This window comes from Centropristis striata, chromosome 5 (assembly GCF_030273125.1).
Source record: "Centropristis striata isolate RG_2023a ecotype Rhode Island chromosome 5, C.striata_1.0, whole genome shotgun sequence".
NCBI lineage: Eukaryota > Metazoa > Chordata > Actinopteri > Perciformes > Serranidae > Centropristis > Centropristis striata.
In genome coordinates, this window is record NC_081521.1 from 41,471,095 (window position 1) to 41,497,169 (window position 26,075).

Sequence of the window (26,075 nt, forward strand, 5' to 3'; positions counted from 1 at the left end):
TAAAGGGAAAGTTCCCCCGAAAAATCAAAAGGACATGTTTCTCATCTTACTTGTAGTGATATTTATCAATCCAGACTGTCTTGGTGTGGGTTGCAGAGTGTTCTATCGACGGTAGAGATGTCTGCCTTCTCTCCAATATAATGGAAATGGATTACACTCGGGTTGTGGTGCTCAAAGTGCCAAAAATTGCATTTGAAAAACTCAACAGCAATCTCTCTTTCCAGGAATCATGACCCAGTTACTAGATAATCCACAGACCTTGCTGTGAGCAGATTCATGCAGGAACCGTTTTCTTTCTTCTGATCTACAGCCGCCAAGTGCTTCACCGTGCAGAAGGAAACATGCATGTTCTCATGGATGAGAGGCTCGTGCTCTTTATAGCACAATATGAGCATTAATGGCGTCCTCCTCAGCTGAGGCGCTAAGTTAGCTTGCTCAGTCGATGCATGCTTCCTTCTGCATGATGACACAGTAGCTGTGTGTAGTTCTGTAGAGAAACAATAGCTCCTAAATTAAACAGCTCACTACCAGATCTGTGGATTAACTTGAGTAACCGGGTCATGATTTCTGGAAATGCTGTTGAGTTTTCAAATGTAATTTTTTGGCTTTTTTAGCATCACAAGCCACTAATATAACACTTGGCAACTCACACCAAAATAATCTAGATTGATAAACCACTATTGATAGCACTACAGGTAAGTGAGAAGAAAAATATGTATTTTTGATTTTGGAGTGAACTGTTCCTTTAAAAAATGTTTTTTTGGACTTGTTTATTGTACGGTTTTTGAATTGTATTAACCCATTTAAGCCGCATTTCTACCATTAAAACCTGTTGGGGCGCTGTTGCGTTATTCTACCATTAAAGCCAGGAAAGCGGATACGTTGTTTTGTAGTATTTGTAGTTTTTTCCACCTATTTCTGGTCTCTTGGCCAATGAAATGCATCAGGATACATGTGGGAGTGTCGCAATGCATCATGGGACTTTTCCAGAACTGAAATCATGGCGGAAGACGACTATAGCGGCGGGAGCTCAGATATAACAGCTATAAGCTCTGAAATACTTTTTGAATTTCATTTCTATCTGCTACAGAGGCTGAAAAATTGATTATTTAGTAGAAGCGTTGACACTTCTGTTGAATTTCCAGAAAAACTTAAAGTTTTAGGGGCTGATTTTAAAATCGCCCAGAGGTTTTACAGGCATTTTTTCCAGCCGTTTTAGGCCAAAAAGTTATAGTATACAGAAGGTTCTCTATTTTTACAGTGTTTACCAAAGGTGCTTCTTTTCTTGTCTGTATAAGCTGCATGCAGCACAAAAATATATTTACTGTTACGGTAAAATGTGTATCCACACTGTAAAAATTACGGTTTAATTTACGGTAAAATACCGGCAGCTGTGGTTGCCAGAACTTCACCGTAAAAATTACAGTGAGTGGATTTTCTATTCTAAATTTAAATGTAAATATCAGCAAAAACTGTAATTTAGACTGAATATTCCTGTTATTTTTAGGGTAATTGTGTCATTCATTCACACATCATGGTATTTCTCCACAAATTTTGCATGAAAATGTTATATTTTTACAGCAAAACTGTGTGTTTCTTCCACTTTATGGCAGAAAAAAGTAAAAGTTTTGTGCTATTCTTTGATTTGATTTTGATTAATTAAAAGTGTCTAATATGGTGATATACACTGTTAAAAATGTCTGTAGATTTTACGGTGAAAAACTGTTAAACCATGACAGTAAAAGACCGTAAATTGATAAATGGGTTAATTCAGTTTCAGTAACAATGAAACACCCTAAATGTATATATCAGCCAAAACAGTATTTTTTACTTTTTTTTTTGGGAAAAATACATTACTTCACTGTAAAATACACTGGCACAGTGAATATAAAAAATATACTAACATATTTACAAGCCATCACTGTAACTTTTAGCATTTTTTTCTTGTCAATCATATCTGCCAAACAGCGTTTGTTTTGATGGAAAAACGTTTTATTTTTCATGGTAAAATATGGAATAAAATGGCAATCTTAAATGTGAAATCAACAGTGCTAATATCATTTTACCGTAATATTAGAAAAAGTTGCACTGTATTTATTACGGTAAAGTTCTGGCAACCACAGCTGCTGGTTTTTTTACCGTAAAAACAACACGTTTTTTTTACAGTGTACAATTTTTCATTTTACGCCCCCTTTTTCTGATGTATTTGACAGTGTTTTACTGTTATTTCTACAAAGATTTTTAACAATGCATATCCATTGTTTTAAAACAAGCATGACAAACTATTTAAACTAAGCAGGACTCACTCTGTGATGGTGCACTCCAGCGTGTTGTTGACTGTGACTCTGACCTGCGAGCCGATGTCCAGGTGTTCCCCCCTGATGATGACTATAGTTCCTCCAGCTCGAGAGCCCTTGGTGGGCTCCATGGACAGCAGCTTTGGGACCTGAATACAGACAACACATGACGAAACAACACATGACATTTATCACTAGACTACTGACAGCGCCTGTCAGTGGAGAAGACAGGCTTACTCAAACTGTGTTTTGTGCTCTATGATAGTTTTCTCGACACCAAATAAAATCTTTTCTCATCCTCTGAGGTTCAAATATCTTGTCTTTGGAGATTGGCTGAGACAGCTGCTGACTATAACACTAAATTAGCGGAGAAAACTGTGAAGACAGCCCACGCTGCAGTATGTTAAAGTGCTGCTACAGCCAACAGGCCTTTGGGCTCAAGCTTGCAGGACAGCTACACTAAGAGGCAATAATGTTCATGCATACACATGAGAAACTGCATGCACACACAGCCATAGATGCACATGCAGACCCGTATACACACACACACACAAAGGGTCCTGGGGCGGAGATGAATATCTGTCCAGCTCTGCAGCCACTTGCATCAGCATTCCCGCTCTTTCCGAACTTTTTCTATCCCCGCCATGAACTTCGCCTCCAGGGGAAGCTCTTATCCTCACTGACAGGATTCACTTCCTCACCGTGCACGGATGGAAAAGACCTATTGTGTGTTTGTGTGTCAGAGTGGGTGTAAGGAGGCAGATGTTTCCGTCTAAATGTTCAAGGAAGGAGATGCAGTAGAGGCACATATCCTGTCTCCAAAACACTTTTCCCTTTCTCCCACATCTTCCACTCAACAGCCATTGGTAAAAACCTCTCTCACATCTCAGAGATGGATAAGGAGAGCCAAGAGGAGTTCCCACAACAGCACGGCGTAATGTTTGTTGTTCTGGATTTTCTTCATCCTCGTGTATCAAGAGGGGCTTCATGATCAGGGTAATGTCTCTGTGGGCTGACTCACAGTCAGAGCTGCTCTTAGGAAATGATAGTCCATTCCAGCATTCAATTATGAAAAACTCTTTGTCTAAAAACAAAAAGAAACAAAGGGCTTACATGGGTATTTCCAATGGCTGAATACACTAAATCTACTGGGAGACTGTGTGGGTCGAGGTCAGTTAACACAATGCTGGCTAGCTCTCCTCAACCAGTGATGAATTCAGAGCAAAGGGACACTCCAACAATCGCCATATTTGTTTTTGCTGGCAGCGAGTGCAGAATGACAATGGTGCTTAGTTGCAGCTGAGATTAGCGTTTGAAGATTCCCACACACTCGCATTCCTCTGAATCATAAAACGCATCTGTTAACACTCAGCTGACACACTTGGGAAGGCTTTCCCAGCGGGGAACAAGGAACAAGAGAGCGTAGAAGAAGAAGAATGTGGAGGGAGAGAGGGACAGAACAGAAAGCAAAGATCAGCAGGAGAGTAAAATACTCACTAAATATGAGAAGCTCTCCTTTGACTTCCCCGTCCCGCTCTGATCCACTTCCACTTGGACGATATCTGTTCTGTCATCTTGAGGTTTGTCAGTTTTTCCAGTGACACACACCAGCCTGGGGAATTAAAGAAAAAAAAAAGAGTGTGACCTCCTTATGTGGTTGTCAAAACATCATAATCAGGGATCAGTTAATAAAAGAAACTGATGATAATGGATAAGAACAGTGAAAGGAGCAGCTTATAAATTTAATCTAATAAACCAAAAGAAAAGAAACCACCCAAATTGCAAGTGAGGGGAACCAATATGGAGATGTAGAGAGAGATCTTGATCATGACAGCTAAACAAAGACACATAATTAATCTGGGAGAATGGTGCTTATGAAGTAATTCATCAGACAATATTGCATTAACATATGGAATCCAATAAAGCCTTGAGATATCACATATTAGGAGATGTAAGGTTCAAAGCTCCCCAGACCAGATGTGTCTAACCACAGAGGAGATTAGGAGGCTTGTTCTCTCGCCTCCTGGCTGTGATTAAGCCTGGTGTCATCAGAGCACGCTCTACCGGGACGCCTCATATTAATGCCACGCTGGTTGTAGCGCGGCACAGGGACCTACTGTTCTGGGGGGGTAGACGTACCGACGGGGGAACACGACCTTTATCACCTCACATGATCCCCCTCCAGCTCCACACCCTGTCGCTTTATTTAGGCAAGGCAAGGCAAGGTAATTCAAAGTGCTTTACATACACATTAAAAACAGCAAGACACAATTGAAAACAGTAAAAACAGTCAATTAAAACAGGGAAGATACAGCAGGATAAAAAAAAAAAAATAATAATAAAAAGCACAAGTCAAACATTGTGTAGTTATAAAGTAAGGGCAGTAGAGTAGAGCAGATAAGTGTTAAAGTTAAGATACGCTGCAGTAAACTAGAGTGTTTTTAGTCCTGATTTAAAGGAGCTGACCTCACATCTACAGGTAGATTGTTCCAGGTGAGGAGCAGAATAACTGAAAGCTGCCTCACCTGCTTAGTTCTTGTTTTTGGGACATGCAACAAGCCAGTTCCAGATGATCTAAGGGGTCTGGATGCTGCATAGAGAGGGAGCAGCAGAAATCTCTCCTCTGACTCACAGGAAGCCAGTGTAGTGATTGAAGGACCGGTGTAATATGGTCCAGGTTTCTGGTGTTTGTGAGGACTCTGGATCAGCTGCAGCTGCCTGGTTGATTTTTTGTTAAGACCTGTGAAGATGCCATTGCAGTAATCCAACCTACTAAAAATAAATGCATGGATGAGTTTTTCCATGTCTTGTTTGGACAGAAGACCCTTAATTCTAGCTATGTTTTTCAGGTGGTAATAGGCAGATTTAGTGATCAGCTTTAGATGGCTGTTGGAGTTCAGGTCTGAGTCAATAATTACACCAAGATTTCTGGCTTGATTTGTAGCTGTCAATGACATAGAGCCAAGGTGAGCGCTGATCTTAGATCTTTCATTTTTAGGGCTGAAAATGATCACCTTCAGTCAGGTGCCTGGTGCTACAGTGGTTATACATTCTCAGCGAGTGATCGCATGATTGACAGAGGGATTGTGGGGAATTTACATAAGCAGAGGAGCTGCGTGTTATGTAGGAGGACCTGGCAGGACACGCAGCTAGACCAGGCCTGGCTGGACAGATTGGGACTGGGCTGGGGTCAGGCTGTAGCTCTGAGATCAGGGACTGGCTCAGAAGAGCATGTTTTTAAATGTCAGACTTCAAACAAATGTTCTGTTTTAACCGACTCCAAACCACTGCATCATTTAATGAGCCCAATTAAAACATGGGTTTTACTTTAAAAGCCTGAATAGCTGAAAATAAAGTAACCTGCAGCCAGTAGTAGACATCTGTTGATAGCAGTGTCCACATTTGTGTTCATTAATTACAGGTAAAATGTCATTACACCCAAATTACAACGCTGTCAGCTATAGGCCATGAGGGCAGAAGCACACCTGTTCAAAGAGAATGCATCATTTCACAGGCTCTGATTCAGGGAAGATTTTTTTTTATGGACAAATAAAATGAAACATGACTATTCACAGATTCAAGCCTGAGGGAAATAAAAAAGGAATTGGAGCCTGAATCAACCCCGAACCTGCAGGATTACTCTGAATCAAACTCTTATCAAAAAAATACATCACGTTATTTGATATCTGCTATTGTACCATAGTGTTGAGGATTATTCTGCAGAGGCATAGACAAACATAAAAAACAGTATATCTTGTAGAGTAAAGACACACGGCTTATCAGCAGATAGAAAGTCTAATAAATTCAGCCTGCGGCGTCTCAGGATTCCTTCAGTTTTAAGTTCAAGTTATGCCACATATAATGCAGTCTAACACCTGTCTATAGTTAAAAAAACAGTTAATTTAGGTTAGTTTAAGTTTCTGCTAACACGTTTTGAGACAAATGACTTTCTATAACAGTTGTAGAAATACAAAAAGACTTGTATATGATTTGTTTTGACTTTTGTAGTCAAAGGCAAGTTTGTTTTTATTGTTTTGGTGGTTATTTTAATAATCTGTTTGTAGGTGTTATGCATCTCCCTGGGGTTCTGCGTCTCTTTGTAGACATTTTGAGTCTCTTTGTAGTTCTTTTGTGTCTCTCTTTAGTTGTTTTAGTCTCTTTATAACTCTTTTGTGCATCTTTATAGTCATTATAGACTCTTTTTAGACTCAAATGACTATAAAGAGACTACAGTCATTTTCAGTCTCTTTGTAGTTATTTTGTCTGTTTATGGTCATTTTGAGTCTATTTGTAATTCTATTATATCTCTTTATAGTCATTTGAGTCTCTTTGTAGCTCTTTTGTGATTCTTTATAGTCATTTTAGACTCTTTGTAGCTCTTTTCTGTCCCTTGATAGTCATTTTCTGTGTCTTCTTTGATAGTTCATGTCTGTTTGAGTGACATTTTGCAGGTAGATGTAATTGGGTGTCCTGGGCCTGCAGCCACATGTGCCCATTCAGTAATTCATGCACAGCAAAAAGGACATTTAGACTCCCTGAGCAGACCGAGCCTGGTCTGACCCCTGCTCCACATTCCACCCCGGCCCACCGCTGGGATATTATTGGCTTCAGAGGCCGATATTTAGTCTAGTTTTCAAGATGTCTCTGATCATTTCCCTTGAGTGGGTGATGAGGATCATCAACAATCAAGTCTGTGAGTGTTTGGGTGTGAATAGACGGGGCGAAGGCCACTCAAGGCTCATATGAGAGTGATAGAAAGGGCAGCATGGAGGATCTGAGCCAAAAATCTAGAGAAGGACTCGAGTAAATGAGGTGTGCCTGGACTGACTGTGCCATTAATTAAAATGTTGACACCGAGTGAGTGGAGCGCGGTCTCTCCAGTCTGCACGTTTTCCTTTTGGCACACAGCTGTGAACTTTCACCTCTTAGCACACGAGTAGACACCTGTCTCAACAGCCCCGGTAAATGAGGTCACATGTGTGTGTGTGTGTGTGTGTGTGTGTGTGTGTGTGTGCTGCTGAGTGTGTGTATGGCATTTCTACAAGAGCCGGTTTGAATTTTAGATTTTTTGAATGAGGATATTTTTATGAAGCAGTCCTCACATCCTCAAGCTGCTTTCAGGATGTGATACAAATTTTAAAAAAGTTCTAAAGGTTGAAGAGATTAAGTGTCCATCTTGAACGTCGAGGCTTTAGGTTAAGGTGAGACACTACAGGCAAAAATCCAAAAGTCAATTTTGAGGTTTTGGGCTATTTCTCTCCCATAACATGTCTTCTTTCAGAGTAGCAGAAAGAAAACCTCCAAATCAAATATTTAGGTGCATACTTAACTATATTTGATCCATTTGTGTCTGTAGATTTATCCTAAATTCATTAGTTTTCTTTATTACAAGTTCCATAAATGTAGTCCTGCACAATATTATGTGTCTTAAATGTTCTTTATTGTTGTTGCCATGAATTACATTTTGTCATTTCCAGTAAGAATGTATGAAATCTTTCAAGGCTGTTTTCTCAAAATTAGTTTTTCTCATGCTCTAAGCCAGCTATTCTCAACCTTGGGGTCGGGACCCCAATTGGGGTCGCGAAATTATTTCTGGGGGTCGCCAAGTCAGCTCTGTCTCCACTGTGTTAAAATGTTCATGTGTGAATGTGTTTTTGGTCACTTAATGTCTTTTTTTGGTAATTTTGTGGGGGGGTTTTGTTTGTCATTTTGTGTCTTTTTTGGTCATTTTCTGTCTTTTTTGGTCATTTTGTGTCTTTTTTGATCATTTTGTTTCTTTTTTGGTCATTTTGTGTCTTTTTTGGTCATTTTCTGTCTTTTTTTTTATCATTTTCTGTCTTTTTTTTATCATTTTATGGTCAATTTGTTTCATTTTTGGTCATTTTGTTTCCTTTTTTGGTCATTTTCTGTCTTTTCTGGTCATTTTCTGTATAGGGATATGACTGGCATTAACTTGCATTGTAGCCAAATCCGTGTCAGTTTCACAGAAATTTGAGTGATTCCGTGGCTATTTCACGGATTCCTGTGAGACCAGGTTGATAGAAACATAAAGGTGTGTGCGTGTGCATGCAAGTCAAATGTGCTGACATTGTCAGATGACGTGTTATGATTTGTCAGAGCCACTTCCAGCAACAAGGATCTGCTCCGCTGTCACAATAACCAGCCTCTGGAGCCAATAAGGGATGAGGACACAGGAGGAGAACAGCCCTGGAGAGAAATGTGATTCGCTGTTTTCGGCCTCTGTGGTTCGGGGGGAAGGTGTCAGGCAGCCGGAGTGACAGGTAAGACCTGCAGGTCACCCTCAGACCGGTCTTAATACAATGACTGGCTTCAGTGGAGCAAGACCAGATAAACAGTTCCATTCAGCGAACATTACAGATACTGAATGGAAGTTTGGATGTAACTGAAGAGTTACAGACTTCCACTGAGCTTTGTTATGCCGGTGTCAAAACACGGTCCTGCCGTCTCCATGGCGACAGTGTGATGGTCCCTGAGCTGCGGAGGGATGGCGATGGAGTCATTTAAAATGAGAAGCGTGCTGCATAATAATATTTGTGAAAATTAGCCTCATGAATACATGAAAACTAAACCGTGCAGGGACGGTTGACGTTCTATTTCCAAACCTGGTGGACATGCAGGAGACTAATGAGCCGTGATGGTGGTTTGTGAGAGGAAGGCTAGAAACTCATTTAAATGTGTCTCATCTGGAGGTTTTCTTTAAATAAAATATCATCAATGAAAACCTGAAAAGTATCATTTGCTCACAAGAGTTGCTTTTAATGACTTATTTTCATTTAGAGAAATGTTTATTTATGGGTAATTATTGTCAACTTCCATCCTCCATCTTCATTTTGGTAAAGTTTGATATCCAGTCCATGTTTTTCATGTTCCTTTATCTTCATGTAGCGTTATTATATATATATTTTTTTTATCTCATCTTTAGTTGAGTCTTCTATTGTATTTTATTGCCATCATTTTTATTATTGTTTTATCTCATTATGTAATTATTTAATCTAGTTTTTATCTCTTAGTTTTACTACTATTTCTCTTCTTGCGACTCTAAAATGTTTTTTTTATTACACTTCTATCATTTTTATTGATTTACGTACATTGGTCTCTAATTGTTAAATTGCTTTTGGCTTTTTCTGTGGTTTTTATGGTCTTATTATCATCTTGACAATCATGTGTGAAGCACTCTGAACTGCACTAATATGTATTAAAAATTGTATTCATGAAGATTGATTGATTGTTTGATTCACTAGAGCAGCTATTCTCAACCTTGGTGTCGGGACCCCAATTGGGGTCTTGAGATGATTTCTGGGGGTCGCCAAATCATTTTGGAAGTCAGCTCTGTCTCCACTGTGTTAAAGTGTTTATGTGTTTTAGTCTTTTTGGTCACTTAATGTCTTATTTTGTTCATTTTGTGTCTTTTTAGGTCATTTTGTTTCCTATTTTTGGTCATTCTGTGTCTTTTTTTAGTCATTTTGTGTCTTTTTTTGGTCCTTTTGTGTCTTTTTGGGTCAATTTATGTCTTTTTTTGGTCATTTTGTGTCTTTTTTTGGTCATTTTGTGTCTTTTTTTGGTCATTTTGTGGTCAATTTGTGTCTTTTTTGGTCATTTTGTTTCTTTTTTGGGTGATCTGAACTGTGTGTGTGAGATTGTGTTCAGTGAGCGGGGGTCGTGGACAACATGCATGTTAAATTGGGGGTCACGACTCAAAAAGGTTGAGAACTACTGCACTAGAGTAGTAGATTTACTCCAGTACTGTACTAAAGTAAATCTTTGACACACGTGTACTTGAGTATTTCTACTGCACTTCAGAGGCAGATTTTGTTCTTTTTACTCCACTCCATTTATTATTAGACACTTACAGTAACTAGTTACTTTTAACATAAAAAAACTACTATCTACTACTACTATCTACCCAGTACGATACAAAGAATCTAAAACTGACCCCACATTAGTGATAAACATGCTATAATAAGTGGTCGTTCCCTTAAAATATGCTGCCACACCTGCATAACAGGTGTACAAGATTTTTGCGGTGGTTCCAAAACTTTTTTTAAACACACAGTATCCCTTAATTATTTTCATGGTTTCCCTGCAGACGAGGCCTCCCAGTGTGAGAAAGCAAGCTTCCACTATTCATTAAATATAATAAGTCAGGTAGCTCTCACCAATCTGAGTTTCAGGTTTCTGGTTTCACTCCGTGTTCAAGACTGAGATGCACATGCCAGGAATACTTTAAAGTTTATTTACTGTGACAAATCTCTCTTCCATTCACCTGACCACTCACCTGCTTGAGAGCCCGACCTGGAACCATGACAACGGGTAATTGTTAGCTATTATCTCACCCGTCCTAATTGCAGCACAACTGCTTCCTTTAGCAGGGATTTAAATATAAATGATGATGATAATGTACTTATTCCACACACACATTCACTTATTCCATCTTGTCAATGTAGTTGATGTAAAACTTAATCAACTAAATGGGAAAAAAGTGCCTGCACGCTTCAGCAGACACTTCAGGAACAGTATACATGCAAATTTATGAATCATAATTCAGCCATATGTTATAGTACTTACTCTACAGACACAGTGTAGCCCTCTGGCTGGAGAAAACACGGCACGCCTCCAATAGAGACCTTTACTGCATCAGCCCTGCGGCCCAGGTTCTTGCCCTGGATGGTCAGCAGGGTGCCTCCTTCCACCGGACCCCTCAGGGGGAAGATCTGACAAAGGAAGAGCAAAATAATGAGCAGGGAGAGAGACAAGACGGTTAAAAAAAAGCCTATAATATGCACAATAAATTAGAGCTCATAAGTAGATTACCTCCCTAAAAATGTTCCACTGATGACGGGTGATAATGAACATGACAGAGAATTAAGAGAATGGAGATGCTGTCTGTGATGCTGACATGAAGTGTGTCACACAGAGAGAGAGATAAGGACAAGTGGCCTGTGTAAGTGTTCTCCTGCTGAAGACTGAGATCTAAGAGAATAGACACACAGTTTAGGTGTATACACACACACAAAGCAGACTATTAACTGTGCCAGTCTGAGACTCTTCAGCCTCTAATCCTCTCCAGCACATGCAAATAAAGAGCAGCCTAAGAGCCCCCTTCACATCCCACAAGAGACAGACAGAGTGAGAGAGAAAGGGCTGGAGAGGCGAGGTGGAGAGCGCAGCAGAAAGGTGGATGAGTGGCGAGGCAATTTAGGGAACTGAGTGTGGAGAGGAGAGTGAATGCTGATGGTGGTGAGAGCAAAGCCTCAACAGGGGAATTAATGCACACTGCTATTCCCTTTCATCTGTTTTCCTGTGTCTGCTCTGTCAAATTCCTTAGTCCCATTTATGCCGTTGTTCAGAGGCATGCTCTCACGCATCATTTCAGCCTTTTCGTGCCTTTGGTCTCTTAACTTCCCGTTCAAGAGCCGTGCAAAGAAAAGAGAGGACGGTCACCTCTCCAATCACAGAAACACAGCTTCAGAGATAGCATCTCCGACGCCCAGACAGAAGCAATCTGCCCTTATTTTGTCACTGTAGCGCAGCTCCCCCAGCTGCGCGCAAGCTTTTCTCAAAATGACCCCCTGGCTGAGCCGAGGTCAGTGTGACCCCTCTGTGTTATTAGCCTGGCTCCGGCTGTATCGGAAAACTGAGCTTAAGAATGAAAACAGCCCTTCTGTTTGGTCTAGGTGAAGGGACAAGGCTTGGCTCTGCATACAGATCATTTGAAGGCAGCGAGAGTGACAGCGCAGATAAATAAACCATGTGTTTCCCAGCTAAACTGGGAGGTAGTTAAGTAAAGAAAGAGTATATTACTTTAAATATGGTGTGAAAACAAACCATTACAGTGTTTCTGTGGGATCTGTACCACAGGAAATGATGCAAATGTTTTTGTGGTTATTTTAACCTGCGTGGACGTTTATAGATATACATAAACTTCCTATGGAAAAATGCATACGCGCATCCCTTCATAAACAAGTAATGCACAAACACAACACAAATGCATGTGTAAGCACCTAAGCACACATACTGTAGCATCATGGCAGACAGATGAAAAGCCCCCGCCCTCTCCACAGAGCTCGGCAGTAAGCAGAGTTATTTATCATCACTATGTGTCTTACAGCGCCCAGTATGTCTCTGTGGTGCCATTGAGCATTGACATCAACATCAGCTGGCATGCTGTTCATTTACACCTCTTACAAGTCTGTGAGTCTTGATTTACAGCACAAACTCTGCCAGGCCTCCAGGGAGATCACAGGGTGTGAATGTGTCTGCGCAAAAAAACCTCCACAAGGAACGTTGGAGCTATGAAACGCATTTGAGGACTAAATTATCCCACATCCATGTATTCAAATCAAAAAATATTCAAAATGTGTATTGTGCACGCAGATTTGCAACCTGCGCAGGCTTAACTACCTTACTGATAAATTCCATATGTTTTCTTTTTGTTATTCTTTGTTGTGAACAGATCGCTGTAAGGCCAAAGCTTTCATCTTCCTCTCTTCACTCCAGTTCCTCTACATCACACTAATCAGGGAGGACGTGAGGACAAAAACAGGAAAAGGCTTCTCACTATACTGTACCCTTCTCCATCCTCTCTCCCAAACCATTTATGTCTCACCCAGATCCCTCTGTTCTCTCTTTCTTTTCATGTCGTGGATAAACTATGTTTGGCAGTTCCTGTTTTGGACGCTGAAGTACCTCTAATCAATGTTTTTTTAAACAGAGAACGAGCCCACACACAACATGAGAATAAAGGACCTGCAGAGATGATAAATGTCTCTATTGTCTTATGTCACTGCGTTGCATAGCGAGCGTTTCTCATAATTAGGTGGTACGTAGCAAAGTTTAAGGAATAATGAAATCCTCCTCCATATTATTGATATTTTGTGATAGAGATTGTATGTGACAAAGCAGAGCAAGAAAAACACATTTCATTATCGTAGCTGTACGAAAAAATCACTAGGTCTATATAACAAAGAGCTGCTGCTGCAGCATGTGTGTGTGTGTGTGTGTGTGTGTGTGTTTAGGGGGAGCTGATCTTTTCCTCCGTAAGCCAGAGTACTCGGGCTTACACCCCTGTGGATTCTCTGGGAAAACATGGCTGCCAAAGCATTGCATCATCTACCCCACAGAACCACAGCCCTCAGTATCCTTTCTCCAACCAGCTCTCCTGAGAGAGCTAGTGGGAGTGTGTGTACGTGTGTGTGTGTGTGAGAGAGAGAGAGAGAGAGAGAGAGGGACTATTGTAACAATGGTCTACCCACGCATACGGCATCTCAGTCCGGCTAACTTCAGTCACGTAAGAAGTCCACATAAGTTAGACTCTCACAGAGCATCCTGTTAGTCACAGTATGCTGACAGCTACAAAGAATGAAGGATAATCGTGAATGCTTCAATATGGCCTATGTGTGTGCAATATTTTGTGTGTGTGTGTGTGTGAGAGAGAGAGAGTGTGTGTGTGTGTGTCTGCTTTGTTTTGCTCTCTTATTCTCCTGGGCCGAGCAGGTTTTATCTACAGGAAGTTCAAGCCGGCTGGTATCATGTGAGCCGTGCTTCCCATGACCGCCTACAGTCCTGCGCTGATACAAAGTCCGGTAGCGGCAGAAACGGCTGGGAGGACGGCTCTGAACACAGTCCCATTACAGCAGGAGAAACAAATGAATACGATTATGCAAATGAGCTCCATAAACAGTTTTGGAAAGGTTCTGTCGGTAATCACGCTGATGGTTTGGACGTGACCGCAGCCAGATCCTGTGGAAGATAAACACTCCTTGTGGTCAGAGTGGTTTTGCTCTTAGTGTGGTCAGAAATCCTTAAGTCTTTCTGCTTCTTATTTGCTTTCTTTTTAGTTTCTGCGGTTCTCTACACAAAGAGCTCTACACATATCAGCCGTCCACACAGTTTACACTCATACTGTAGTTACACAGGGTAAAAGGTGTTCCCATGCCCTGGTGAGTGATTGCAGATTGACTGGGCTGTTCCCCTGAGGGCTGCGGCTAAGTGAGTGTTAGTGTTATTACTGAGTGAACTGCTTTAATGAGACTCTATTCAAACACTCCCTGAGCAGCTGACGCTGGACAGACAGGGCACGGGGGCACCACACCATGTGAGTGACCCCATGATTCACCATTTTATGGCTTGAAAATAACTCCTGGAGGCTAGAGAGAAGAGGGGGGCGGTGTGGGAGGATGAATGCAAGTATTTGAAGCAACCTGGTCTCACAGGAATCCGTGAAATAGCCACGGATTTCGCTTAACTCAAAATCTGTGGAATAGCCACGGAATCGCTCAAATTTCCGTGAAACTGACACGGATTTCGCTACAATGCAAGTTAATGACAGTCATATCCCGTGGCTATTCCATGGATATTTGTTCCTATTGGTTTGTTCCAAGTCACGTGACTTTCAAGGTCCCGGCGGTCAGAACAAAAAACATGGCGGACAGTTCTCTCATTTTTAGCGAAAAATCAATATTTTGACTTAGTTTCTGCATAAAAATGGATTTTGATCACATTTCTAGCGAGAAATATATGTTTTATTTTCTAAATCTTCACTCAGTGAATGTACATAATCACTTTGTGGTGAAGATCTCGCCAGAAAAATATGACTTTAAATATTTTACGGATTCCTGTGAGACCATGTTGATTTGAAGCCTGCATTCATGCTCAGCTTGTGATCTCACCTTGTGGATCTCAGGAGCTGGACATTGATCCCTGATCGACTGGCAGTCGTCCCTGGGCCTGCAGCTGTTTTCACACCAGCCACAGAGGTGGCCCTGGTCCTGGCGGCCCCAGCACTGGGAGCAGTCTGAGCTCCCCACACCACAGTTATACACCTCCACTAGAGGGAGACGGGAGGTCCAAGAGAGACAATAAAGCAATTATTATTGTAATACAGCAACTGCATTCTCCTTGTCTGGTTAACTGCAGACTCTTTAAAATTCCTCTATAGCTTATAAGAACCATATGGGCTGCATGCTCTGAATAAACAGCACAAGCATTTGCAGAATGATATATTCATGGTTATAAAAATAAACCATGAAAAAAGAGAGCTAGAGGAGTGGAGGAGAACAAAGCCAGCGAGAAACAGATGATTGTGTTCATGTTCCAATGTGCCTCCCAGTGAGAAATCCCATTTGTATCCCGGCATGTGCATCTGTGCATGCATTTGTGTGCAGACTGCAGTGTGTGTGTGTGCTCCATGCAAAATGTGTGTCTTTTAAAATTTGATGACTCTGCATGTTATGAAGCCACTTCACGTCCTTATCGGTGCAGAGTGTCTGGCAGGGTCCCAGGGCTGTTGTTCACATGTTAGACACATGGACTGGGAACAGCACATGTGGGACTGGGAGAGGCTTGTAGCTGCACTACGGACTACAGGCCAAGTTCAACAACATGCAGGCCACTTCTCATCATCACACTGTTGTCATGGAGCTCAAATTTTATTTGGACAACAATACATGCGGACATAGGGGCACTGATGACACCTTAAATTGCAGCTCCCCATGTTCTATAATCATTATGTGTAATTAGATGGTAGCTGAATATGATATTATTGTAAATTACTGGTTGGCAAATTACCTGTTGTAATACACAAACTACTATTATTGCAAGTGAAAGGAGGACTAACAGTGTTTGTCCCTGTAAGCAGTTCTTCATTTTCCTCCAGGTTCAATCAAATCCACCAAACTCATCAGGAAAAAACATTTGTACACAGGTGAAATGCATTCTGGGAGCACCAGTGGCAGCTATGTCAGATTTTGTCTTGTTTTTGTGAGTTTCTAATTATGCTGGAAACAAGAGAGCTGAGCAAACAACTGAAGCGTAGCAGATGGAAACTGTATTTTTCCTCTTTTTATTTTTTCCCTGGCTGTCTACATAACAATGTCTTACCTCTCATGGGCTGAGGGCTGTCCACAAACACATCCTGTCCACTAAAGAAGCCTTTCCTCCTCAGGTTGAGGTGGTAAACCTGGCTCCTCTGATTAGTTGACAGCTACATGGACAGAAAAGTAAGTGGCAACAATAAAACAGATTGTGCTTTGCATTTCCTCAGTTCAAATGAGTCATTCTGCCTCCACGTACTAGCTGTTGCTCTACATAATAATGGGTTCTTAGTCAACTTGAAAACAAGGGTTTAAAATAATTGCAATAAAAACAAGTTACAAACAAGGCCTAAACCTAACAATAATGAACACACTAAAGCGGTAAATGCACAGTAACTGAGCTTCAGCTTAACTGATCTTTATTTAGACTACACTGTAAAAAAAACCCTGTTGTTTTTACGGTAAAATACCGGCAGCTGTGGTTGCCAGAACTTTACCGTAATAAATATGGTGCAACTTTAAGTCCATATTTTACCGTAAAAAATAAAGTTTTTCCATCAAAATGATGTGTTTTAGTCTTTTTGGTCAATTAATGTCTTTTTTTTGGTCATTTTGTGTGTTATTTGGTCATTTTGTGTCTTTTTTTGATCATTTTGTGGTCAATTTGTGTCTTTTTTGGTCATTTTGTTTCCTTTTTTTGGTAATTTTGTATCTTTTTTGGTCATTTTGTGTAATCTTTTGTAATCTAACAATAATGAACACACTAAAGCGGTAAATGCACAGTAACTGAGCTTCAGCTTAACTGATCTTTATTTAGACTACACTGTAAAAAAAATAATAAATATGGTGCAGCTTTTAGTCCATATTTTACCGTAAAAAATAAAGTTTTTCCATCAAAAGAAACGCTGTTTTGCTATAGAATTGACAAGAAAATACTTTATACATGCTGCATGAATTAAAGATTTTACCATTAAAATATTACAGTATATTTCTGTTAGAGATATGGTTTAACAGTGAGGAAAATTATTTTTACAAAAAATGAATGCAAAAATAATGGCTTGTATATATATTACAGTATATTTTTGGTGCCAGTGTATTTTACAGTGGAGTAATGTATTTAAAAATGTTAAAAATACAGTTCTGGCTGATATATACATTTACGATGTTTCATTGTTACTGAAACTGAATTAACCCATTTATCATTTTACGTCTTTTACTGTCATGGTTTAGCAGTTTTTGACCATAAAATCTACAGACATTTTTTACAGTGTAGTTATTTCTGGTAGGTTATTTTCTGTACTTACTGTTACTGCGCTGCACTTGACAGTGGAGCTGTTGAGCCATGTCGCCTCATAACGCTGCTCTGTCCCAAAGTCACACTCCAGGTCTTCCCCCTGTTATGCAAAGCACTTGTTTTTTAACAGTATGCAGTATTTCATCAATAACAAGCGATCAAACTGTGATATCACGCTGCTCTCTAAATGAGATAACCATTGCTTTTGTATCCAAAATGAGCTTCTGCAAAGAATCTCTCTCTCAAACAAGTCTGCTAACAATTGCCAACACACAATGAGTGCCGGGAAAGTGAAATAACCCACAATAATTGTCCCTGCCAGTAAAAGATGCAATCCATTCAAAATTCATATTCATAAACATCTGGACTCCCACACCTCTGCAAGTCATCTGGGAGCCACGGTAATGAATATGAATTCATTCTTCCTAAAATCAGAGCTCTGAGTGTAACTGAGCCAAGATGTGTGAAGGAAAGACCAAAAAGAAGCTAAGATAGGTAAATGCCGGAAAAGATAATTACTTAAAGTGGAAGAAATCATTTATCTGTGAATTCAGCCGTCTTAAATCACTCTCAGGATTTTGCTATTTCTCTCTGCTTTTTTCTTTTTGACACCCGAGACGCTTGATTTTTTTTTTTTTTCCCCCACAAAAGCCCCAACAAACCACACATTAACATGTTCCCTGAAGTCATATTCAGCCTGAGAACTAATAGATCAGCATATTCTCATGAATGATATCTTACTTAAATACAATTGGTAATATCCTACCAAATATGACGTCACTAAACAGCATGAAACATGTGGTTAATCTCGTGACACAGGAAAAACTTGGTTATGTTTGGGCAACAAAACTAAATAATTAAAGGGATAATTTGGGATTTTGGACATTAAGTTGTATGAAATACTTAACTCTCTATGGTATGCATGATGCCATTTAGGGGAAAAAATTTGTTTGTTTTTTGTCTTAAAATAGACTAAATAAACATAATCTGAAGACATTTTATAAATATATATATATTTTGGAAGTTTTTGGGGTTTGTTGTCTGTAGGCAACATTGTACCATAACGGTGCACGAGTTTTTTTCTCAATTTGAACATTATCTTTTTAATAGACATGTGTAAAAGATTCAGTAGTTTCAACAGGGTACAACACGAAATATTTTACATTTTGAAACATCATAAAAGAAACTTTTTAAAACTGGTTTCTTGTCTGGAGTAGCAATTTTTTATGGCACAAAATGGCAAAGCTGTTTCCTTTGGAAAAGTCTGCAAAATAGGGTTTCAATATGGCCTCCTGGAGGTCATGTGACAAATTAAAGCATTGCTATTGGTTCCCTAGACTCTTCCCTCTTTTTAAAAGTATTGCATTGTAGAAATCTGACAGGCCAAAAATTGGTATGTTACCTGAGGGCAACACTTTACCATAGAGCAGCTATTCTCAACCTTGGGGTCGGGACCCCAATTGGGGTCGCGAGATTATTTCTGGGGGTCGCCAAATCATTTTGGAAGTGTTCATGTGTTAATGTGTTTTAGTTTTTTTGGTCAATTAATGTCTTTTTTTTTGTCATTTTGTGAGTTATTTGGTCATTTTGTGTCTTTTTTTGATCATTTTGTGGTCAATTTGTGTCTTTTTTGGTAATTTTGTGTCTTTTCTGGTCATTTCGTGTCTCTTTTGGTCATTTTGTGGCCTTTTTTGATAATTTTGTGGTCATTTTGTGTCTTTTCTTTGTCATTTTGTGTCTTTTTTGGTCATTTTGTGTCTTTTCTGGTCATTTCGTGTCTCTTTTGGTCATTTTGTGTCTTTTTTGGTCATTATGTTTCAGTGAGCGGGGGTCGCGGACAACATGCATGTTAAATTGGGGGTCGCGACTCAAAAAGGTAGTGGATGCAAAACTTTTAGCTTACTTTCCGAGTTCTGGCCAGTTACGATGGTAGTATAGATAGTTCCAGCAAGCCAGCAGGGTTACGACACTTATGGTTTCACTACTAAAACCAAGTGTAGACTAAAAGGTCACTAATTCCACCACAAAACAATGGCCCTCATGCGTAGGAATCTAATGATATAATACAGTAATATTACTACAGTCTGCGTATTTACTTCCTTTTTCATGAAACCAAATAGTTAAGTTGGTTTCTGAAATGAATGAGGACCTTTGTTTTGTGGTGGAATGAGTGACCTTTTAGTGTACACATAGTTATGTGGAATAAAATCTGTTAGTTTTGCTTTGCTAGAATTATCCATCCACTATTGATACTGACCAGAACTCTCGGAAAGTAAGCTAATAGCATTGCCTCACTACACTACTGGCAAGTATTACATACAACTTAATGTCCAATATCCCGTACTATCCATTTCAGGATAGAAAACAGAAGGGTTCAGGTTAAAATAACTACTAGACATATAGTTGTGTAGGTCACGTAGAAGGTGACGTGACTGTAACGTGTAGAAGTTTATTTATATGTTCACTTAAAATGAAGTTTAATTTTATTTTTAAATGGGACACGAGCAGCCGTCTCCTGGGCCAAAGTCCTGTATTTGACTGACCCATCCACCATCGTCTATGTATTTATAACTATTACGTTGCCTTCCTACTTCTTTTCTCTTGCCTTCGATTAAAGTTTTTTTTTTTTTTTTCCTCTGGCAAGTGCTAGGGAATAGTGTACCCTAAAAATCCCACAGTGCTTTTAAAAAATATCCCATCTTCTTTTAATTTATTTTAAATAAAATTTTGTTTTGTTTTTGTTTTCTTTGTTACCTTTGTCAATTCTGTATTTTATTGCACTTTCTTGCACTTTTATGTGAAGCACTTTGGTGCAGCTCAGCCGTCTGTAAATGCGCTATATAAATAAACCTGACTACTTCGCTCCTGTCATATTTACTGCAGCCACTAGAGGTCGCCGCCTGAAACCAATAAGCAGCGCCTCCTGGCACACAACAACACTGGTTTCCTACGAATTTCAGAGCATTATTTCTTTGTAGATATCCTGTAACTACAAATAGAGGATGAGAACAGCCTGAACAGATACTTGTTGCTTCATGTGTTGCTATGGCCGTTTATCACAGCTTAGTCTAAATAATTTATTTTAGGTTTGTCTCAAAAAAAAAGTGTGGGAAACAAACCAAAAATTCACCACACATTCCAGAAGCTTCTGAGCGATGGCGCTGCTTTTTTGGAGAGTGACAGCACATTTCCTGCTGAGTTGACTTGCCGACAGGATGAGGACATTATTCAAACAACTTCAATTTGTATAAACAATCATAATAAAATAGTATTAATAGCTAGTCACATCCAGGCCTTTGGGGCTGGGGAAGTGTGTGTGTGTGTGGATTTGTATGTGACTCAATGTCTGTCACCATGGCAACACACCAGGAGAGGGCCCGAAAGGCCGGCCAGGGTTAGGCGTGTGACTGACCACGCCTGGCAACTAGTCAGCTCTGGAATTTTGAGAAGATCCCAGTCGTGTTCTTATCAGCGATGCAGGATCAGCGTCTGACTCGCACAGCGTGGATTAAGGATGAGAATAGGAGTTTTAAAAAAAACGGATCTGGAAGGACTTGCCGAATTTAAAATGAACCAGAGAGAAATAAAGCTCCTGCGGCGTGTGCTGCCTCAGACTGAGTGCATATTGTACACTGTGCTGACGAAGACACAACTCAGCTAGTCACAGTCAGATACCAGGGGCCTGGTGGGCCCGGCAGCTGAGCCGGGAGCAACATAAGCATAAAGATACTCGCTCATTCTTCATTTTCATCCCTGTCTCACAAACATGGAGATCACCCAAACTCAGGTTTTGCTCCTTCATTGACCCAAATCACAGCGCAAAAATATCCATCTGTGTTTAACTCAGCTTGAAGCAAACGCACCATATGCTTCTGTTTTATTCCAATCATTTTCACAACATGCATGTTGGACTAAGTCCAAATCCAGCTCCATGGCTGGAGGCTGTCTGGCGTACCTCCTGGATGTTGCTGAGGGATAAGGTGAAGTCCTGGGCCATTTCAGACGGTGATGGAGGAACTTGTGAGGCCACCAGGCTGGGACAGGAAGCTGCATTCTGTGGAGAGGCAGGAAGTGACATATAGGAGTTAAAGAAAACAATGGCTCCTCTGCACGCATCCGCAACCCAAAATACCTGTCCTGTTTATCTGGAGGAGGAGGAAATGAGAGGGTAAAGTCTCGCTCTGAGGGAAACAACAATAGCTTCAAATAGAGAGACGATGAGGGATTAGAAAAACAGACCCACCGGACACTGTGATGGGCTCAGCAGAACAGGAAAAACCACCTCCTCAGCTCCTGCTGACCTACATTACAAACCTCATCCAGTTTCTTAATGTTTTAAAAAAAGAACCGAAAAGTTAAATAATTAAAAGTGACTTAAAAAGCACAATGCTCTTGTGCTTTAATATGTTTATTTTTGCGTGTCTTGGGATCTGAAACTGCCAACTGACGAGGATTTATTGTGTTTGCTTAGAAAAATGCAATGATGTCCTTATTACTTCACTCGTTTAACCCTTTGATGCACAAGACTACACTTCTAAAGTATAACATGGGTCAAAAATGACTCATTTATCCAAATTTGTATTAAAATTAAATTACTTAATACTATAATAATAGTAAGTTGTTTCAAATAGCTACTTTCCACACTCATATATTTAATATATTTAACATGTTTATGTATCATTTTGTCACACATACAGTGTATCTGGAAGGTTTTCACAGCGCTTCACTTTTTCCACATTTTTTTATGTTTCAGCCTGATTCCAAAATCGATTAAATTAATTTTTCCTTAAAATTATACACACAATACCCCCATAATGAAATTTTTAACCCATGTTGTGCATTAGAAGCGTAGTGATACAAAAAGGGTTTTTATTCAAAAAGTAAGAAATGAAAAACAAAAAATGAGGATGTATGATGATGAAAAACAAATTGATTGAGGAAAACCTGGAATACTGAATGATGAAATCAATTTATTGCGAAGATATAGAAAATTAAAAACTCAGTCGGGTCACTTTAGACCAGGGGTCTCAAACTCATGGCCCGCGGGCCAATTGCGGCCCTCGTCACGATATTTTGTGGCCCCCACCTTGATATGAAAGTTTAATGTGAGTTTTATATGAATGACACTTTACTGTGTTGTGTGTGGAAGGTCCCTTACTTTTTTGGGGTAATTTTGTCTTTTTTAATAATTTTGTTTATTTTTTGGTAATTGTGTGTCTTTTTTAAATAATTTTGTGACTTTTTTTAGTAATTTATTTTTTTTTCTGTCATTTTGTGTCTTTTTGGTCACGTTGTGTATTTTTTGGGTCATTTTGTGTCTTTTTAACGTAATTTTTTAACGTAATGTAGTGTTTCTTCAGTCATTTTGTCTTTTTTTGTAATTTTGTCTCTTTTTTTGGTCATTTTGATACTGCCTCCAGCGGCCCCCAGGTAATTTGAGTTTGAGACCCCTGCTTTAGACCCATGTTGTGCATCAAAGGGTTAACAAAAGGAGCTCTTTCCCCTTTTCAGGGGGTCTTGTGATATAAAGCACAACACTAAACCCTGACTGCAATAAACACAAACCAAGACCACTTGACCAGCAGCTGACCACAAGACTGTGTCACATCCTTTCTTCTCCAGCATGGCCCAGTGGTCAGTGGGACCCCTGCACCCTCGGGCCCAGAGTCTGCTGGGAGGAGGCCTCCTCACGCAGGCAATGTTAAAAAAAAAAAACCTCCAGAGGCGACAGGAATAATGGGATGGCTGACTTAATGTCAGAACGCTCTCTGAGGACAGTGTATCTGGGGAGCTGTAATTAGTTTCTGTAGTTTGGGATCATTTCACAGCCTCTTTGTGCGCTCGTGCCAAGCAATTTGATTTGTTGGCTTTTCAGAGTAGTTTATACACCCTCATGTGGCTTTACATTGCCAAACATACATCTACATAATCCATTTGTACAGTCACCAACTTAACATGAAGGGATATATAAAACCGTAGCTGAAAATGTAGGTGTAGATTTATCACTCGAGCTGGCAACAAGCAGTTCTGACATTTAGTAATAATTCCCTTTAAAAAAAAAAAAAGAGGCACAGTGAATGTACTCTTGCGTATGCACCACATGCTGGGATATGAAACGGCAAAAAGGAGAAACTTTAGAGGAGCTTTATAATGCTACATTACCCTGTTAGGAGTCTGTTAAACCAGAACCTCCTGAGATTTTATAGCGGGTTTCAACATTTGTACATACTGTGGTTGAGTCACTTGTAACCTCATACTGAATTACCACATAAATGCTCTTGCCTAACCCGTCTGGACTCAGAGCATTACTACACACTTGGAGTTTTTGGACAGCAGAGTCTGGATCACGTCTGAGGCTCTGACTACACTGTAAAAAATGTCTGTAGATTTTACGGTGAAAAACTATTAAACCATGACAGTAAAAGACCGTAAAATGATAAATGAGTTAATTCAGTTTTAGCAACAATTAAATACTGTAAAGCCAGAACAGTATTTTTACAGGTTTTAAATTAAAAACAAACAAACATTACTCTATTACTGTAAAATACATTGGCACCGTGTTTGTAACAAAAAGCATCACTGTAATTTTTGCATTTATTTTTTGTAAAAATACTTTTTCTCACTGTTAAATATACTAAACACCATATCTCTAACAGAAATATACTGTAATATTTAATGGTAAAATCTTTAATTTATGCAGCATTTATAAAGTATTTTCTTGTCAATTATATGTCAAATCTTTTGATGGAAAAACTTTTTATTTATACGGTAAAAAATGGAATAAATGCAATCTTAAACGTAAAATCAACAGTGTCAATATCATTTTACCGTAATATTAGAAAAAAGTTGCACCGTATTTATTACGGTAAAGTTCTGGCAACCACAGCTGCCAGTTTTTTACCGTAAAAACGACTGGGTTTTTTTTACAGTGTAGTGGGATCTTAACATTATGAGGTCCTGCAGGCGTCTGTTTGCTTGATGGATTGAATAAAAAGCAGGCGTACTCACCTCTAACAGGTTGTGCTTTAACTCATCTTTATTGGAGACACAGAGGTGGTTATCAGGGTCCCAGTAGCACTTCCACCTGGTGCTCAGGCAGCTCAAACATCTGGAATAAACATGGAAATATATGAGAAACAAGGAGCTACATGTGGCCTTTCCCCCCTGTATCTCCCTCTTGATCTATTCCCATGCAGTAAATACAGCCTTTAAAAAAAAAAGTAGAATACGTGGAGTATTTTGAGTGAGAGCCCGAACTGATTACAGACATCAAAGTTTAGATTTAATAAAAGGAAGTTATGATTAGTCACAGTAGCAGAAACACTCATTCCATAGTTACAACACAACTCGTCAGCAGGTCAAACTGGGCCAAAGCTGCTGAGATGAAACAAAGCACTTCTCTATAAACACTCAGTGTGTTTGTGTCTGTGTGTGTGTGTGTGTGTGTGTGTGTGTGTGTGTGTGTGTGTGTTTTCTCCTGTAATGCTATCATTATGAGTATCATTTTCAGTTTTACACCACTTAAGTGAGGACAATTTGCAAGTAGGTCCATTAGCAGCTTGTAGACTCCATAGCATCCACGCTCATATTATCCAAGAATACACCGGTTAAAGACACGCCCCTCTCTTTAGAAAAGGTTTTTGGCACGAATAAAAGCAGCGGATGTCAGTCAGTCTAGTCCCTTAATGGCTTGTTTAACAGCTAAAACATAGCCTTAATGTTATAGGATAAGTCTGTTGATTTTTTTTAATAATTTATTTTATAATTGTCAATAAATCCTGAGGAAAAGATGGACGAAACTTTTGAAAGAAGACTTTATTCTTCCGACAAAAAAAAAAGAAAACTCATTAGCAATAATTCACACCCTTGTTCAATTTAGAACACTCTAATTATTTGGTGTTTCCTCAGCTTTTGAGATATTAACGTCTAAGATTTCTGCCACCACCCTATTAGAATATATAAATGAAAATTAGCTCCTTTGTGATTTGGGTTACTACAAGGAAATTTAATTTATCTGTTGATTTGGCTGCTGAAGACGAAAGTGGTAGTGTTTCCATGAGTAGCGCTCCCTCTGCCAGACTTAAGAAAATCTTTAATTTTACTCCAGCAGGGTCTGACAGTCTCCCCTGTTCGATCCTGGTTCTAGTACTCCACTGCCTGCCTTTCCTCTAGTGCAGTAGTTCTCAACCTCTCTGAGTCGCGACCCCCAATTTAACATCCATGTTGTCAACAGAATCTCACACGCACAGTTCAGATCACCCAAAAAAGAAACAAAATGACCAAAAAAGACACAAAATGACAAAAAAGAGAGACAAAATGACAAAGACACAAAATGACCAAAAAAGACACAAAATGACCCCAAAAAGAAACAAAATGACCAAAAAAGGAAACAAAATGACCAAAAAAGACACAAAATGACCAAAAAAGACACAAAATGACCAAAAAAAAGACACAAAATGACAAAAAAGAGAGACAAAATGACAAAAAGACACAAAATGACCAAAAAAAGACACAAAATGGCAAAAAAAAGACACAAAATGACAAAAAAGAGAGACAAAATGACAAAATGACACAAAATGACCAAAAAAAGAAACAAAATGACCAAAAAAGACACAAATTGACCAGAAAATTGTCAAAAAAAGACACAAAATG

The 26,075-nt window shown here is 39.5% G+C and overlaps 1 protein-coding gene across 1 annotated transcript in view; it reads right to left on the reverse strand.

Annotated features, from left to right (window-relative positions):
* plxnd1 (plexin D1) overlaps positions 1-26,075 on the reverse strand; it is a 99,496-nt gene that overhangs the window by 43,946 nt on the left and 29,475 nt on the right. The window contains exons 8-15 of the mRNA XM_059333873.1: positions 24,432-24,531; positions 21,379-21,477; positions 17,434-17,523; positions 16,197-16,299; positions 14,987-15,144; positions 10,884-11,029; positions 3,795-3,909; positions 2,307-2,446 (exon numbers count right to left, since the gene is read on the reverse strand). Of these exons, the coding sequence (XP_059189856.1) occupies positions 2,307-2,446; positions 3,795-3,909; positions 10,884-11,029; positions 14,987-15,144; positions 16,197-16,299; positions 17,434-17,523; positions 21,379-21,477; positions 24,432-24,531 (951 nt within the window). The remainder of the gene's footprint in view (positions 1-2,306; positions 2,447-3,794; positions 3,910-10,883; positions 11,030-14,986; positions 15,145-16,196; positions 16,300-17,433; positions 17,524-21,378; positions 21,478-24,431; positions 24,532-26,075) is intronic.